The sequence below is a fragment of the Oenanthe melanoleuca genome, chromosome 4 (genome assembly GCF_029582105.1).
Source record: "Oenanthe melanoleuca isolate GR-GAL-2019-014 chromosome 4, OMel1.0, whole genome shotgun sequence".
Taxonomy (NCBI): Eukaryota; Metazoa; Chordata; class Aves; order Passeriformes; family Muscicapidae; genus Oenanthe; species Oenanthe melanoleuca.
Window position 1 is genome coordinate 45650110 of NC_079337.1, and position 16984 is coordinate 45667093.

At 35.4% G+C, this 16984-nt stretch overlaps 1 protein-coding gene across 2 annotated transcripts in view; it reads left to right on the plus strand.

Annotated features, from left to right (window-relative positions):
* Nucleotides 1-16984, plus strand: part of GABRA2 (gamma-aminobutyric acid type A receptor subunit alpha2) — a 63160-nt gene that overhangs the window by 33694 nt on the left and 12482 nt on the right. For both annotated transcript variants that reach the window (XM_056490582.1, XM_056490583.1), the window contains exons 5-8: nt 4947-5167; nt 7427-7509; nt 10382-10525; nt 11312-11464. In XM_056490582.1, coding sequence (XP_056346557.1) covers nt 4947-5167; nt 7427-7509; nt 10382-10525; nt 11312-11464 — 601 coding nt within the window. The remainder of the gene's footprint in view (nt 1-4946; nt 5168-7426; nt 7510-10381; nt 10526-11311; nt 11465-16984) is intronic.

Sequence of the window (16984 nt, forward strand, 5' to 3'; positions counted from 1 at the left end):
GCCTTTTAAAAGTCTTATATTTTACAGTACTTAAAATTTGTTTTTGTAGTTATATATATATATGTCCCTTAATGGCTTTAAGGGTGGTCAGAAAAAAGACAAATACACTTTAAATAAATGAATAAGAAAAATCTTTACAAATAGGGAATGAGGAGCTCTGGCTTGAACTATTCATTAAACAAAATGTTGTGTTCCAGAAGGTAATTAATAAAATGTTCCGTCTGCTTCAGGACAAGACTGCTTGCTAATGGGCACTTACAATTTTTGAGATATTTGGAACACGTCCATCTATACTCCAGATGCTAAAACTGCCAAAATCTGCCAACCACTCAACCACTTTTGGAAAGGATGAGAGTACATTTCTCGTTATTTGAACTTCTCCCATACAAATCTGGCCTTAACAAAAAAAAAAAAAAAAAAAAAAAAAGAAAATACTTCTGTGTAGTAGGAATGGATTGCTTATACTCAGGTCAATTAAAGCTTCTGCCAGAGATACCAACATCTTTTTTGATGGTGCATAATGTTATGCACAACAACTGCATATTAAAAGAGAAATGAAATTTCCTCACCATTTTATTCTTCTGACCATTGAACTGGCAGAGGGTCAAGAGCTTCTTAAAACCATGGCAAGAACCTCATTGTCTGTACCTAAAATTTCATGTAAGATAGCAAAATATGTATTTGAAAGATTATGTTTAATCATACTGCATTAGAGTCTGCATATGCACCATTTTAGACACAACACAGCAGGAAACACTTTCTTGTCTAGAAATTATCACAGGAATCCTCTGAAGACCTGGAAGTATACTCTTGTGATTTTGTGGAGATAATGCACTATATACTGGAGAGTAGTTAGGTCATATCCAGAGAGAGCAGGGTTTTTTTACAGAAGAATATCTGCAGAATGAATGAAATTAGTATCAGGTATTAATCTGAGTATTTTTTTTTTGAGTCCAGATTTGCCTTTGTCATGGAACATTAGTCTTGACTGAAAAATAAACATTACACAGCATTTACTACAAAGTGGTATATATCAGATATATTGAATAGGAATTAGTCTCAAAATCTTTATGTAGCATCTTTTTGTAGCTGTCTTTTTATCATATTGATTATACTCAAATACTTTCAATACCTGTTTCTTCATTTCTAATATGGTAAACATCAGTAGGGGTATTTATGATCATAAGCAGAATAGATTTGGCACAGAAGGGAACATGGGATCAGTGAATATAGCACTGGATGCAAAGGCAGGGGCTGTATTTTGCTTTAAATAATAATTTTAAATGGACAAAACTGAGACCCCAATACTTCCATTGAAAAAAATGCAAAGAAATCTGTAGAAAGATAAGTTATTTAAGAACTATGTGAGATTTTACTTCTGTTGTGGTAAATGGAAACAGAAGGTGTTTGTCATGATTTGCACCAAACCTTGGTTTATTCCCTGTCTCCATCTTCTAAATGAGATGTTCTGAAATAAAGATCTCCAGCACAGACTGGATGGTGTTACAAAGCCCCCTAAAGGTGAGAGAAATTCAGGTTTTTATTAGTTGATCCCTGGGAGTGGATTAGGGTGAAACAACACTGAATAATCAATGTTTATAAATACATATATATACATATAGACATATATATATATATATATATATATATATACACACACACATATATCCATATCCATATATATATATACTTATACTTATACTTGTAAATATAAATAAATAAATAAATAAATAAATAAATAAATAAATAAATAAATAAATAAATAAGAGTTAGTTTTGGAACATTTTGGTTGCAATGGGAAGGAGGTATGTAGCCATTTTGGTTATTATTATCAATAGCAATAAAGCAATACAAAAGCATAAAATTGACACTGAAGAAAATTTATAAGGAAATGAAAGAAAAGTAAGAAAGGAGAAGAATAGAAAGATATCACCACCCATGGATGCAACAAGATTTGATGTTATTTCTTTGTTTGTTAGACAAGGTGGTGGTCATAGTTTTGATCTGCCAGGGGTGAGGGAAGCCCATGAGACACAGAGTTCAATGGGTTAATATACATTCAGGTTTACATGGGAGCGTTTTACACTGGCTTCTGCAACACCATGGATCTGTTGCAATTGTGGATCATGTGCAGTCCTCTTGTGGAAGATCCCAGAAATGAGTCTGGCAGCTTTGGTCTCCCCTGCCAGACTCAGCCAAGGCTTATTTTCAGCACATCTGCTGAGCTGGCTTTTCTTGTGGATGCATTCCTATCAGCCTTGTTTACTTCTCCTTAGATCTGAGATAATGGGACAATAGCAGCACCTTTATCTTATCTCAAATTCCCATCAGGAGGCTTAACTTTCTGTCCACATTTCCAGGAGTTCACAGAGACATACTGGGGAGAGGGAGAGAGGGGAGTTCTGTGGTCTCAGATGAGCAGTTGCTTCTTTACACAGTTTGCCACGGTGGGCAAAGTCCTTCAGTGATAACATTGACAGTGTTAGAGCCATTAACCATTACCCGTGGGTCAGTCAGAGATTTCTCAGTAGGATCTCTCAAAGCTGCAGCTCATTCTCCTGCTCATTCTTTCCTGCCCATTCTGCTTCCTTTGCTGTTGCCATGCAGCAGGTGTGGGCTTTTGCGAAATGTTGCTGTTTTGATCTAGTGTCTTTTCATGTCTGCTTTCTTTTTTTCCCCTATTTTATTTCTCTTGTAATTCTTTTTATGTATGTTGGAAGACAGTAAAAAAAAAGCAGGATCTTTGAAGTTCTTTATTGACGGAAACATCGCAAAAAAGTTGAGATTTATATTCTCATCTTTTATGTGCAGGGGCGTTTATCAAAAAAACCTGTAGGACATATCACTCTCTCCTGTTGAATTTCAGAGGAATTCTAGTGTCTTAATTCCCTTCAGGCTCTTTTTCCCAATTCTTTATGCCTCAAGGATCAGTCTTACAATAAAAGTGATTTATTGGTAAAGCCCCTCAGATGACAACCACGAGGAGGATCTTAGGACAATTGTTCTCCTTTAATTACCTTGTATTTCTATCCAGATTTCATATACTCCCCTGCTGCTCCTGATCCTCCATGATATTATGCATTTTGTCACTTTCCCTGGTCTGCAACTGAACTGATAGGCAACTTGTTACTTGTAAATGGGATTTTAAGTCACATGATATTTAACAAATAAAACAACATATAAATCAGCAAATAAAAGAGGAGAATTAAATGTGATCTATCATAGAGAAGTGAGCAAAGCACTTGTTATGAGGCAGTGTCTCTAGCAGGGATGAGCTACTGAACAATATCAGGTATAATATCAAAGGAATACATGTCTTAGAGCTTCATAATTTTGTATTAAACAGATGTATTTACTAAAATATTGTTAGAGAATAGAAAATGGGATTAAAGAAAACCAAGCAATTTAATTTTCAACATACTGTTGTGTTAGTTTTGTTTAATATTATTTTAAATATTTAAAATTTTAATTAGAAAAATGACAAAGTTTTATTACATTAATGTACAACCTCTTGGTATAGCTAAAAACTGAGCTTCTGATTTTTGTCAGGTTAGTATCCATAATTTCCAAAATATCTCTTTGCATTTGTTGCTGTTCATGAAAAGAACAGCTTTCTCTCCTGCCCCTGTCATGCTCCTTCGCATAACAAAACTCTCTTTCCTTTATTCTCCTTAGCCTCTGGCCCTGACCTGGAAAAGGTCCTCTCAGCTCTTTGACTCACAGACCAAAGGAGCTGAAGAGAGCTGTCTAGTCAGCTCTCCTTTTGTGTCGCTGTATGACTGATGGAGAAGAACCTTAAGCCTTGTTAATCAGCACACAAGGGAGCCAGCAGAAGATGATAGAGGCTGATAAGTTCCTTGAATTCACTTTTATATTGAAATCCCTTAAAAATTTTATATTGGTTAAATTTTATCAGGCCCTGTCCATTCAAAGTAGTTTCCTTGAAAATGGTTTTTGCAGAGCAGTTGCAGTAGTGCAGACTGTTGCAGCATACTAATATTTTGAAGTCATAAGAATAAATTTTGTACCTGTCCAACAAAACAGAATTGCTCCAAGGTAGCATTTGCCAATATGCTGAACACAGTTTGCTTCCAACATAGTTTTTAAGCTCTCCCATTTATATGCTGTGCTGACAGAAACAAAACACTAAATGCATTTACAGTTCCATTTTGAAGATTGCTGATGAATTTACATTATCAATGTCTAATCAGTTTTTTGTTTGTTTGTTTGTATCCAGTAGTAGCCAGCAAGCAACTGAACACCACCAAAACCCACCAGATGGGATACCCAGCACTGGTTGACACAGGCATCAGTCTGTTTTTGCTTGCATTGTTCTTTCCCCAGCTGTTCTGCCTCCCCAAGATTAGGCATCAGAGTAAGGTTCACCAAGACAGTGTGTGTCACCTGTTAATCATCAGCTGCTTTTCCCTGCCTATGTACTTTTATTCATAAAACTCACAACTCTACAGAGCCTTATGTTCCTCTTTAGAAGAGTCTTGTATCACTCTCTTGTATATACTATACCCTTTATGGATTGCCTTGTTTCTTTACTTCCAGGCTCAGCCATCCTCCATGCCCTTGAAATGCTGGGTTACTCTACAGGAGAAGATACTGAAAGAACTATTTAGTGTCCTGTATATTTTTTCCTTACTTTCCTTTCTGTGTTTACTGAAATTACCCTCTTGCAGATACTTTGTGTATCAGATACAGAAATCTAAATATGGAAAATGTTCAATACAAAAACAGCAACTAGCAAGCATGAAGAGTGTCATACTTGTAATACATTGAGTTCCTGCTTATTATTCTATACAATTTTTTGTGATGACCGTTCCCCCTTGACAATTTTACCAAAGGAGTTTTGCAAACAAGGCTTTTCTATTTTTGTTCTCAGAAAGCAGATTAGTGTTTCATGGTGTCAAAAAAAGCATTTGTTTATTCCATTACAGGAGTACACAATAGATGTTTTCTTCCGTCAGAGATGGAAGGATGAGAGATTAAAGTTTAAAGGCCCAATGAACATTCTTCGACTGAACAACCTAATGGCCAGCAAGATCTGGACTCCAGATACATTTTTTCACAATGGGAAGAAGTCAGTGGCTCATAACATGACAATGCCAAACAAGCTTCTACGAATCCAGGACGATGGGACACTCCTGTACACCATGAGGTATGTCTGCTCATCTCTACTCAAGCTATTTCTCAATGGCATTTTTCCATTGAACAATTAAATCAGGTTTCAGGAGAACCTTCATTTGTTTCATTTCTCTCTAAGCAGAAAGAAAGCTAGAAAAATATTTTGTTTCCAGTTCTGTTAAAAGTCTCTTGGCTGATAATGAGTTAAATCAGTTTTCCTATGTATGCCTAAGTTTTCAAATTTTTGTATTGAAGATATTTGAGACCTTCAGGTAGAGTCTACCAACTCTGTCTCAGAATGATTGAAATAGTGTAGGAGTTTAGCCTGTTACTGCAGCTGTTGTACTGAATATGTGAGCCTATAAGCAAATTTTCATTAAGACCAGGGGCAATACAAAAACAGTGCAAGAATAAAGAGGTAATAAGGTCTCAAATTCTTTCCAGCAAGAGCTAAAGGGAAAATATGTCTTATGCTGTAATTAGTTTCTTTATATCTAATGAAAATATTTAACATAGAATTTTAATTTTTCCATCTTGTGCATCATTTGCAGCTAAGATAAATATTGAGCTGGTAAAATGTATTAAATTTGCTTAAAAAATAGAATATAGGATACAAAAAATTATAAAAAATCATGTGTACACAGATATTAGTAGCATTTTTATAAGACTGATTTCTTTTTTGGCAATACTTTTGGTAGTAATGTTTCCAGAAGGCCCTGACTTAGGGTTTTTTTTTTGTTTTTCTTGGAAAATACTTAATAAATTCAAGTTGTTGTGAACATCAACTTAAAATCCCCAGTCTAAGTAAGATAGAAAATGTGAGTTTCAAAGTTAACATATACTGTGGTACTTTTTCCATGCAGCCATGCCGTGAAACCCAGTTTTACTACACAGCTCTGAAATCCTTGGAGTTTGGAGTGTTGATGGATAGACTGCTAATGATATTGAGTGATGTGGTGGAGAGATTCAGGAAAGTTTGCTTGAAGTAAATTGAGACTCCTGTATTGTATTTTTGCTTTGGCTCAAATCAATATTTGAGAATTATCTGTATAAGCTGACTGAAATTCTCTTCCTCCAGAGGGTATAATAACCATATACTATAAAGAATAAGAAATAGTGTTTGAAACCATTATGGAGTATAAGCTGGGTCAGGTTAATTATAATTAACTAAGCCTTTTTTTTAACTTGTAAGTTGGTTCTCAGGGTATGGGATTAATGTGTACACTGATCTAACTGTTTTGCCTAGATTTTGAACAGCTATTTTTTATCATATCTACATAAAATGATTGTGTGATTTACATCAGAGGCTCATGCAGTTCTTTCCTTTGCCTTCAGCTGTTTGCTGATTCTTATCTCTTGGTGCCCCTTGAATTCAGATAAACATTCCTGGGGAGTGGAGGAATAGAAATATGAAATATTTTTTGTGGAAAGCTAGGAGAAAATAACAGAGTATACAATGACTAGGAACCACTGGGAGTACAGAAGGATGTTACTGATGTTTGGGGCTGGATGAAGAGAAATAAAAGGCATACAGAAGAAATCTCTACCCAGAGGAAATTTGCAGAATAGGAAGGAGAAACACAGGGTTTTGTCTTAGCTTTTTTTTTTTTTTTTTTTTTTTTTTTTTTTTTTTTTTTTAATTAAAAATGATGAGGAAGTCCATTAAAAGCTTTCTTCAAATTGTTTTAAATTCTTTTTTATTTTACTAATCCCCATAAATGATACTGGAATATTGCTGAGGTTTTTTCATAAAATGAGTTAAAGTGGATGCTTTATTAACATACTGTTACACTTTACATAAATATAAAGAATAATCACTAGTAGAATGAGCAGCAGCACTCTATTAAAGAACAAAAATATTTTTGCTCAGTATTTTCCATTAAAACTGTAAAAAAATTAAATTCAAAAGTTTGGAGTAAGGTTTTTTGGCAAGTTAATTGTATTTTAGATGCTTTTTAAATAAGTCTTTAAGAGCCATATTAGCACACAAGTTCCTCAGAATATTATGAGAAGAAAATTACTGTTTTTAACAACCTGGAATTACTTAATTTGTATTTTTCTTTAAATTACCTTTTTTCGAGGTCAGCATTTCCAGGTTCTTGATGTGATAAGTAAATGCCTTTCAAAGGAGCACATAAAATGGAAGAAATAAAAGCTGATTTAAATTCTTGTTAGCTTAATATAAAATTTCAATTCAGTCTACTAAATCAGCATGAACTCAGTTCATTTCTGTGGAACTGATTTTTTTGTCCTGTTAAATGACTTAAATGCAAAGAGGTCTTTTGCTTTTTAGGCTGACAGTCCAAGCTGAATGTCCAATGCACTTGGAGGACTTCCCTATGGATGCTCACTCATGCCCTCTGAAATTTGGCAGCTGTAAGTATCTAATGTGAAGTACAGCCTTTGGTTGGTGAATATCTAACATTTCTCAGCACAATTTTGTTTCAGTAAATTGTTACATGAGAAATGTAAACCACAAAATGGGACTTAAAATGAAAAAAGTAACCTGACCCATCAGAATCTCTTTTCTCTATTCAAGTGTTGTGTCTTCTAGTGCATTTTAAAGATTTCATTACTCTAGTTAACATTAAGAACTTTGCACCTGATCAACACTGCACTGGTCTGCTTTCATTGCAGTGTGCAGATCATACTGACACAGAACTGGATGCATACAGCCTGTGTAGTATTAACAGAGAACAGATCAAAGACTTCAGTGAGTGGGTTTTTCAAATTTATCCTGACTATTTAGTTCCTCTTTATTGTTAATGAAATTTTTAATGTTCTTAGTCAACAAGGGTAATAACAAATAGCTTTATGTGATAAAAAATTTCATTCTTTAGTGCATCTGCATGCTACAGGTGAAATTTGACCCCACTGGTATTATTTTTAACAGCAGCATTATTTCACTTTCTTAGTGAAATTGCAGCCATTCTTGTTCTTCTTCATTATATATATTTCCTGAATTTTTTACACTAAAAGCTTTCTTTTATTTATTTTTTTTTTCCCATTGGCTGCAGCCTACATTCTCTGCAGGGCCCAGGAAAGGAAATTGGGTTTTTTAGAGGAAACAAGTTAAAACCTATAAATTCTGGCTGACTTTACAATAATTGTAGCAACCACAGAATACAAAACAGGGGATATGCTGCCACTAAGGACATCATTAACCACATGATGCTTGTCATAGCACTGTGATCTCTGCACACTCTCTCCAGTATCCCTTTTCCTTGGAGTTTGTAGCAAATTAAACAAAGCTGCTCTTCTGATGATGTTTCCACACTTGAAGGAAATCTTAGCTATGGAGATAAAAAATCATTAGAATGACTACTATCAGCATCATGGAGCCTTTTCCTGCCCCCTCAATATTATATTTGTAATACATAATGCAGCCTAAATAACTGACACTAGAGGTGTCAGGCAAAATTGGCTACTGGCTAATAATATTTATATAAATGTGCCCAGCAAGGCATGTTGGATTTATAAGGTGTTGCAGAAAAAAAAAGACTCATATGTAGCCTCAAAACAACTTGAAAACTCCTGTAATAGTGAAACTCATACTCAGTCCAAAAGGATACTTTCTTCATGAGCAGTTTTAAGTTGGAATCCCTTATGACTAGGTGTATTGGACTTTGTGTGAACCACTTCCTTTTTTCTCTTTTTTTTTGGTCTTGATTGTTTGTTTTTCTTGCCAGCTTGCTGTTTTTTCTCTCTCTATGGTTTTCTAATAATAAGAGGAATTCTAAATGTGAGCACTGTGATTTTTAAAAAAGTGTCTTTCATTTCCCTCAAAGTCACCTGTGCTCCAGCCTGTTGGCACCTTCAGGGGACTCTTATTTCTGTTCATTTTGAATGGCTTCACACACATTCTATTTCTTTACCTAGGACTCATTTCTAGACAACTGTCCATTTTTCAGCTTTTGTTCTGGGATAGAATCTGAATGATGAATAGTGGTGAAAATAAGCAGGAGTCCTGAGGATTTTGGTTTAACTAAGGCAAGTTTGCCAGTGGTATATATTTGTCACAGCTCTTCATGTGCTGCTAATCTTGTGTTGCTAGGAGGATCATCAGCATTTATGAATGTCTCTTTTCATACATAAGAGAAAAGCCAAACTGAATGTATGGGAGAAGCTGCAGCTTAATAGATTGCTTTTCTTTATTCTTTTCAAAAAGTCTAGCTGACAGTGAAGAGAATGGAGACAAATCAACAATTTGCCATATTGCTGGTTTGCATTAAAGCAGAGATATTTTTGTGGAAAGCTTGAAGGATAAATGGGAAGTGTTAAAAATCTCTACTTTCTACCCACTTGCTAGATTTTCTTAGTCATGCAATTTATGGCTAGTTGCATGAAGAAGCTACTTTCTGAGAAGCCTCTAGAGATTTCTCAAGTGAAAGTGTTTGCAGACCAACAGTAATGATGCTTTACTTTTTAATTGCACAGCAATTATGGTGTGAGATTTAAAATGTACTTGCCTTGGTCAATCAAAATGAACACACACCTTCTTCCATCAGTGGTTTACCCTTTTCCTTTTATATTCCATTTGTTAATAGATATTAGACTGGAAAAACTTTCAGGATATACTAATTTTTTTTTTTTTACTTACTGGAGAGGCTTAGTGCTGTTTAAAATACAGTGTTGAATTACTTTCCTATAGTTTATTTTGAGAGACCAGGCTAAATGTATATTTGATCATGAATGTACTGAGAGAGCAGCCTGTTTAATGTTGGTGTGTCCCCAAAATGATGTCAACTAGTGAAATTTAAGAGGGTAGGCAAGACAAGACACCAGGATGTTGTCACTGCTAGTCTGGATTTCAAATAATAATAAAATTCTTGTGATACATCCTCAAAGGTGAGAATGGAGAGACAATGGAAGGTCAGAACTACACAGGAATGAATTTTTAAAAATGTTGTGTCCTAAATCTTGCAAATTGTCTCTGTTTTCATCTGCCTTATCACACATATAGTATGTAATTTCTGGCAAGTCTTTTAACAGTGTAGAATAGTTGTTGTTTGTAGTTTAATAGAAATAAATTGTGGTTAGTAAGTGAGTGCCCTGTTCCCATGCTGCAATAGGCACTTTACAGTAAAGCTATTTTAAACAGCCAAAGATATTTTTTACCACATAATTTTAAATTCTTTGGAGTTGAGTTTTTTATTTGAAAAATGAGTAGCTCTTGTAATTCTGTGAGTTTTGATGGAAGCTATTTAATTTAAATTGCTGACAAAATATTTTACCTTGTTTCTCACAGATGCATACACAACTTCAGAAGTGACATACATTTGGACTTACAATGCTTCAGATTCAGTGCAAGTGGCACCAGATGGCTCAAGACTGAATCAGTATGATCTTCTAGGCCAAACAATTGGAAAAGAGACAGTTAAGTCAAGTACAGGTTAGTAAAAGATATTTTGGAGAAAAAGGCAGTTACTGGCTGTGAAAACTATATTCCAGGTGGTGTTAAAGGCTTCTGAAAAAGAATGTTGCAGAATGTGATCTATTAGGCATGTACTGTACAAGTAACACAAAACAGTACTTCACTGATTCTTTCAAATTATAATTAACTGGTGATAGCAGAGGAGAACTTACCCTCAGTTACTGTTTTTTAAAATTCTATCTGGAGCTCCATGGTAAATCCTAACATTTGTCCCAAACCCAGGGGTGGGATATTTGTTAAATTTCATATTGCAAATGACATAGATTTTGTCTATTGAATGGTAAACAGACAGGTTTCAACCATGTTTCCCTTCCATCATGTTTTTGACATTAAACACTGGATTATTCTAGTAGACTCCAGACTTTTCCTGCACAGCTGGGCTGTGATGGACCCCCATGAGTTCTTTCTAACCATGATTAAGTTCTCTGAGAGCTCTGGTGTGAATGCAGAGTTGCTTATGAGCAGAAGCCTTCAAGGCTGAAGTACTTGTCAGTGCATACAAGGGTTCCTGGAAGTTCCTGGACACTCATCTTTCATGGAACATGGTGGGAATAAGAAATAGCTGTACTCAAAATCTTTCTTATATTCTATAGGATGCTTTCTATTACAAAGTACCTTTGGTACAATATAACCCTAGAACTTTTGGTTCATGTAAATATAGCAAACTTTCTCTTATCAAAGAAGTGGAGTTTTTTAAGATGATAACTTTTGTTTCATTGTATTTTGTTTGTCTGTGGCATCTAGGTGAATACACAGTAATGACAGCTCATTTTCACTTGAAGAGAAAAATTGGTTATTTTGTCATTCAGACTTACCTCCCCTGTATCATGACTGTAATTCTGTCTCAAGTGTCATTCTGGCTGAACAGAGAATCTGTGCCTGCCAGGACAGTCTTTGGTGAGTATACTGACTAGCATTAGCTCTGTTTGCAATAGCTGAAGATGCTAGAAAGTACTTCTGAAGTAAATGAATAAAGTATTCATTCAAGTTCAAGTGCTTGTAGAATGTGACATGATTTCTAGTCCAAACAATTTTCAACTGCATCTTACACATCTCCTGAGAATCCCAGAGATTTTGGAAATTAGTACATACAAGTAAACTGTCCTCATATCGACTCTTTTAAGAGGAAAATAAATCATATAATAGAAAAATATTATTAATGTTTCTATTTAAAAAGTAAATTTAGTAGACTTGGAAATATCTTACCTTGGTATTATCCAAGTATTCTGGTACTTGGTAGATAAGCAAATTTCTAACATTATTTGTAAATGAGGCAAATTAAATTTGAATTTGTTGAATTACTTGTATTAAAATTTCAAGTTGAAGTTCTTTTAAAGAAACCCTTTTCTAGAGTTTTGGGCAAGACTTTTTCACTAATTCAAATTGGAGATTACTGTGAGGCAGCAGACAGGTTCAGCAGAGCAGTAGAAATGTGTTTCTCAAAGTAAGAAATGTCTTTCTTATTTTCAAAGTAAAGTTCATTTAGTTTGTTTGCTTTTAAAGAAAAAGAGATTAGCACAATAAAATGAATGTCTGTGTGGAATCAGCCATCTAAAATGCTGCATAAAATTGTGTGATTAGTCATCAGTAAACTCTTCAAAAAATAGGCCAAACTCAAATGCATATTAAGTATGATGCACAGCAAAGCATTTACTGTCACTCCTGGTAGAGAACATGCCACCCAAAGCATTGTGAAAATTGCAGGTTTGAATATGAGTCAGATGAAATAGGTCAGTGGTTTCAGTGGGACCAGAATTCTACCATGGTTTTCCAGGCAGCTATCAGGCAGATTTTTTCGTCCCTCCTCAAAATCTTCTATGAATTTATCCATTTTTGATTATGAAAATGTACACTCCTGTTTTCCAGCCTTGCAAGTGCACTGTCAAATCCTTCAATGTCTCTGTTTTTGCCCTTTTCTGTAGCCACTCCATTACATTGAGCCACTCCAGGACAGTGTGACTAGTTTCTCCAAAATAAGTCTCTCATCTGCTCTTCCTAAAATGCACTTTCTGTTACTGTGTCCCTGTTAACAAGGCACTCCATCCAACAAATCCCTGGGATAATTTTCCTGAAATGTGTCCCTTCCTGCACACCTCTTCCTTGTTCTTGATTTATTTTTTGTGTAATTTATATATTTTTTAGAAATAAGTGGTGTCTGCATGGCAGCCTGCTGCTTTGCTCTCCTGGAGTTTAGCATAACGTGGATAATGAAGTGTCCTGCTTCAGGGTGTCTTGAGGAAGGGCACAGGAGGGCTGAAAGAACAGAATCACACCACTCAGTGACATGAAACCTGAAAGAACCATGGGTTTATTGCAGACATAGCAGTTTTGTGGTAGTATTTTATTCCTGCTGCACAGACATGCACCCTGTGTGCCACTGTGTCCCCTCCAGGCCAGGGTAGACTGGCACCCTGCACCCAGGGAAATAAGCTGCCAGTTGGCTCTCTAAATACACATCCTCTAGTGGATCTCCCAGTTGCTCTCCATACCTGCTGGCAGGAGCTGGCCCTGGGATTTCTGATACCCTCTGCTCTCTGGCCTGAGTGTGGTACAAAAATGCACAGTTTGTCAGATTTCATAACAAAGGTTGTGTATTGCTCTTTGGTGGTTTTGGACTGCACTGAAATATTCTTGTTAGAGCTGGGCTGGTACACTCAGTGTTTCATCTGGGTGGTACTTTGAAGTAGACTCCATCCAGTGACAAAAGAAGCCCATGTTACAGTAATAATGCAACAAGCTACATTCAGCAGGGAATATAAAAATTGTAGGGGGTATTCCTTTACACTTTTAGTGATTGTACTTAATTTTTGGTTTTTATATGGAGTAGTCACTTGCTAGACACCCATCTTTGCATTTTATATTAAATATATCTATAATAAAATATAATTAAACAGAAGTCATTAGTTTTGACAAAGTGTTTTTGAAAAGGAATAAAAATCAGTGAGAAATTTATTTCAATGGTCTTCTTGAGAGCTGAAGACCAGCTACTGGAATACTGTTCCTTTTAAAGCAACATAACTTCTAATTATTCAAAGCACTACTAAGCATGTATTACTTCATGGGTGAAAGAAGTTGCTTTTTCCTTTCTATTCTCATGCAATGTGGTTTCATGTTCTAGGTTAACACTAGGGGTTGGTATAATGAGGCTTATTTTACAGTTGAGCTCTTTAATCTCTTTTCTTTATGGCACCTACTTAATATTGTTGACCTACCCTATCCCAAATGAATTATGGCCTAATGCTATATTGCTTCAACTTTGCTTAAATTATTGGAAGAAGAAAGTTTTGTCATTGTTGATTAGATAAGTCTTGAATGTGTTTTCTCTAGCAGATAAATCTGATTGCATTCTTAATGAAAGAGAATAAGACTCGTTCATAATGCCTTCATTTAGTGCAAGATTACAATCTGTTTCATTTAGTAATGTGTTTATTGTTATGTATCTAGTGTCAACAATATTAGCAAAACTAATCTTGTGCAGCTTATTGGATTCTTGCTTAATTTTTAATGGGTCATAGCATTTAGAAGTATTACATATTTGAATAGCAGCATTAAATGCAGGTGACAGAAAATCAGGAATTAGTTTTCTTAGTTGCTACACTTACCTATGTTTTAACTCACATGGAGTATCAATGATAATGATAAAATAAATGTAGTTAGGTATATATTCTTTGTTAACTGAAGCAGGAAAGAACATAAATGGTCTTAATATTTATTATATTGTCCAAGATGAAGAATTTTAAATTCGCATAGCTATGTTCTTTTGTCAGTTCACTGTGATAATTTTATTGTTACTCTGAGTTCCTGTGTCTTTTTTTGCTTGTTCTTGATGTGGGTCCTTTCCATGGGGTGCAGTCCATCAGGAGCAGAGTGCTCCAGCATGGGGGTCCCCTGTGGAGCTGCAGGTCCTGCTGGAAGCCTGCTTACCATTGTGTCAAAACCTCCTCCAGGCTGTTCTTTCATAGCACACAGCTGCCTCACCATGGTTTTCACCACAGACTGCAGGGGGATCTCCTCTGGTGCCTGGAGCATCTCCTCCCTCTTCCCCTCCCTCTCCTCTGGCCTGGGTGTCTGCAGAATCTCTTGGGTGTCCTGGGTGTCTTATGAATCTCTTTGGGTTTTAGACCAGGTTGGGATATCTAATTACCAAAACACATTTGCAATTGCTGTTAATGAAATAAAACAATGAGATTAATTTCCTAAATTATCATAATGCCTTTCCTAAATTAAAAAAAAAAAAAAAAGTTTATCAATCCTTTTGTGGTATGTTCTACAACCATTATGTGTGACTTTGCAAACTTCTGTGATGAAAGGATAAAATGGTGGGAGAAGTAACCTGAAATTATAGGATATAAAGCACATTTAAAACATTTTGTACAAAGTATTTGCAAAGGTTCAATGCCTCTTTATTACAGAACTGTTCTTTGGTAACTCATTAATTAGGCTTTTCCCTTTCAAAGGAAGTGTCCACATTCTAGCACAAAAGGCTAGGATATGTTTAGTTGACTAAAGTCTCCTCAAATAGAAAAAAAATCAGCTGATACACAAGAGGTGAAATTAGGGTCCAAAAATTTGTCCCTATCAAGGAGTACCTTGACTTTTGCACATAATGTGGGCATAAAGTAGTCCTCATGACAGATTTTAACTTTAATATGTATGTGTTATCTGCTCCAATTTCCACTCTGTTTCTAGACAGTTCTAGTTTTTCAGGTTACCTTTTCCACTGCTACAAGCATAACAGAGCTGGTATTTTCCAAAGGTATAAGTTTAGTGCCAGTGAGAAGTGTTGAATTTGCAGCTCTGGAAAGGGATTTTCTCTCTCCAGGAAGCAAATGCTGTTTCAAAAGCAGCACCATATATAAAAGAAAAACTAAAAAATCCCAGGCAAGGAAATAGCTCCAGTCTTGGCTGGAATGGATAAACCTGTAGTGATAGAAGATATTTGGCTTTATAGGCATGCAGTGCTGAGAATGAACCTTGTAAGGATGTTTACTGTTGAGTAAAAAAATGATTGGGCTTCTTTGGATAAAGGAAATGTCAATGGTTTATTTTTTGGATCTTTTTCAAAGACAAACTGATGACTGCTCATGGTCCCTTACAAAATAATATGTGACTGTTTCTTCTGGCATCAATTCAGTTGCCACATCTGCTGGGTGCTGGGCTGTAGAAGATAGTTCTTGACCTGTATGTAAACTGTGTTTTTTCTACAATATGCAGTCTTTACATAGCCTTTTAAATATTTTTTTGACTACTTTATTGTAGGAGCTACAATCTACTCACTGCTCTTTATACCAGTTTTAGTTCACTGGTGTTATGAATTAGATAAGCAATGAGGAGCAGTTTAGTTCTGATCAGTGCATGGGTTTTGTGGGGTTTTAAGTTAAATCTTTGTGAAATAAATGAGTTTTGTTGTACAAGTTGACCATGTTCTTCCACTTTAATAACTTTTCAATCCTCTCAGGTTTAGCACTGGTGAGGAGGCAGGTTATTTCTGTTCAGTGGTTTTTCATAAAAAAGGCTTGATAAAACTGATTTTTCAAATGAACTATAATGTGCAAAACCATCTGTCTTTTCTCTGAAGAATAATAGCAATATAAAAGGACTGGAGAATCCTGAACTGACAGATATTACAGATTAAATTTTCTGTCCAATTTTTTCCCATTCACTTCAGGTTAAGTGACTGTGGAGCTTGAGCATTACTGAATTTACAAAGTGAAGGAATAAATTAAAGTATGTCAGCAATGGTCTGACAGTGTGCTGCTTGATTAGCATTTGGGTCACAAAGTGGTGTAACTTGCTGAACTTTTTAGAGAAATTGTCAAGTGGCAGCAAGTGGTAACAAGATATAAATTCACAATGTTTTAAATGAGACTAGGAAAGGTCAGCAGTAAATCTTAAATCAGATTTCTGAAGAAGTCAATGTGGTTTCCAGAAGATTAATTTATTCTATAAAGTGGGATTTAAACTGAGCAGTACCTTAGCAACTGTATATATTTACATGCAGATAAGGTCACCTTATATCTGAGAAACATTCACTTTACTGATAATTCTGTATAATTATAATGATTTATCTGCAGCTCAGCACTGGTGTTAAAATTTACATGTGATAATTTTAAATGTAAGATAGGCTGTCTTTTCCCTGAGGTGCTGAAAATAATTATGCCATATGTTCTGTGAGTGTTAGGAGAGACTAAGTTTTTACAAAATATATCTTGTCTACAGATTTTCATAGTGTGATAGCTGCTTCCTTTCCATTGTGTAGGCTAGTAGATACCAACAGTGTCATGGCTGATTCCAGGCCAAATCCTTCTTTAACTTCTTTAGTTTATGGAGGCTGAAAAAACAGCAATTAGAGGTTTATATTTGCTAAGGTGTTTCAGTACTGTGTGACTCAGCAGGATGTTTCTGTGTGTTCTTCCC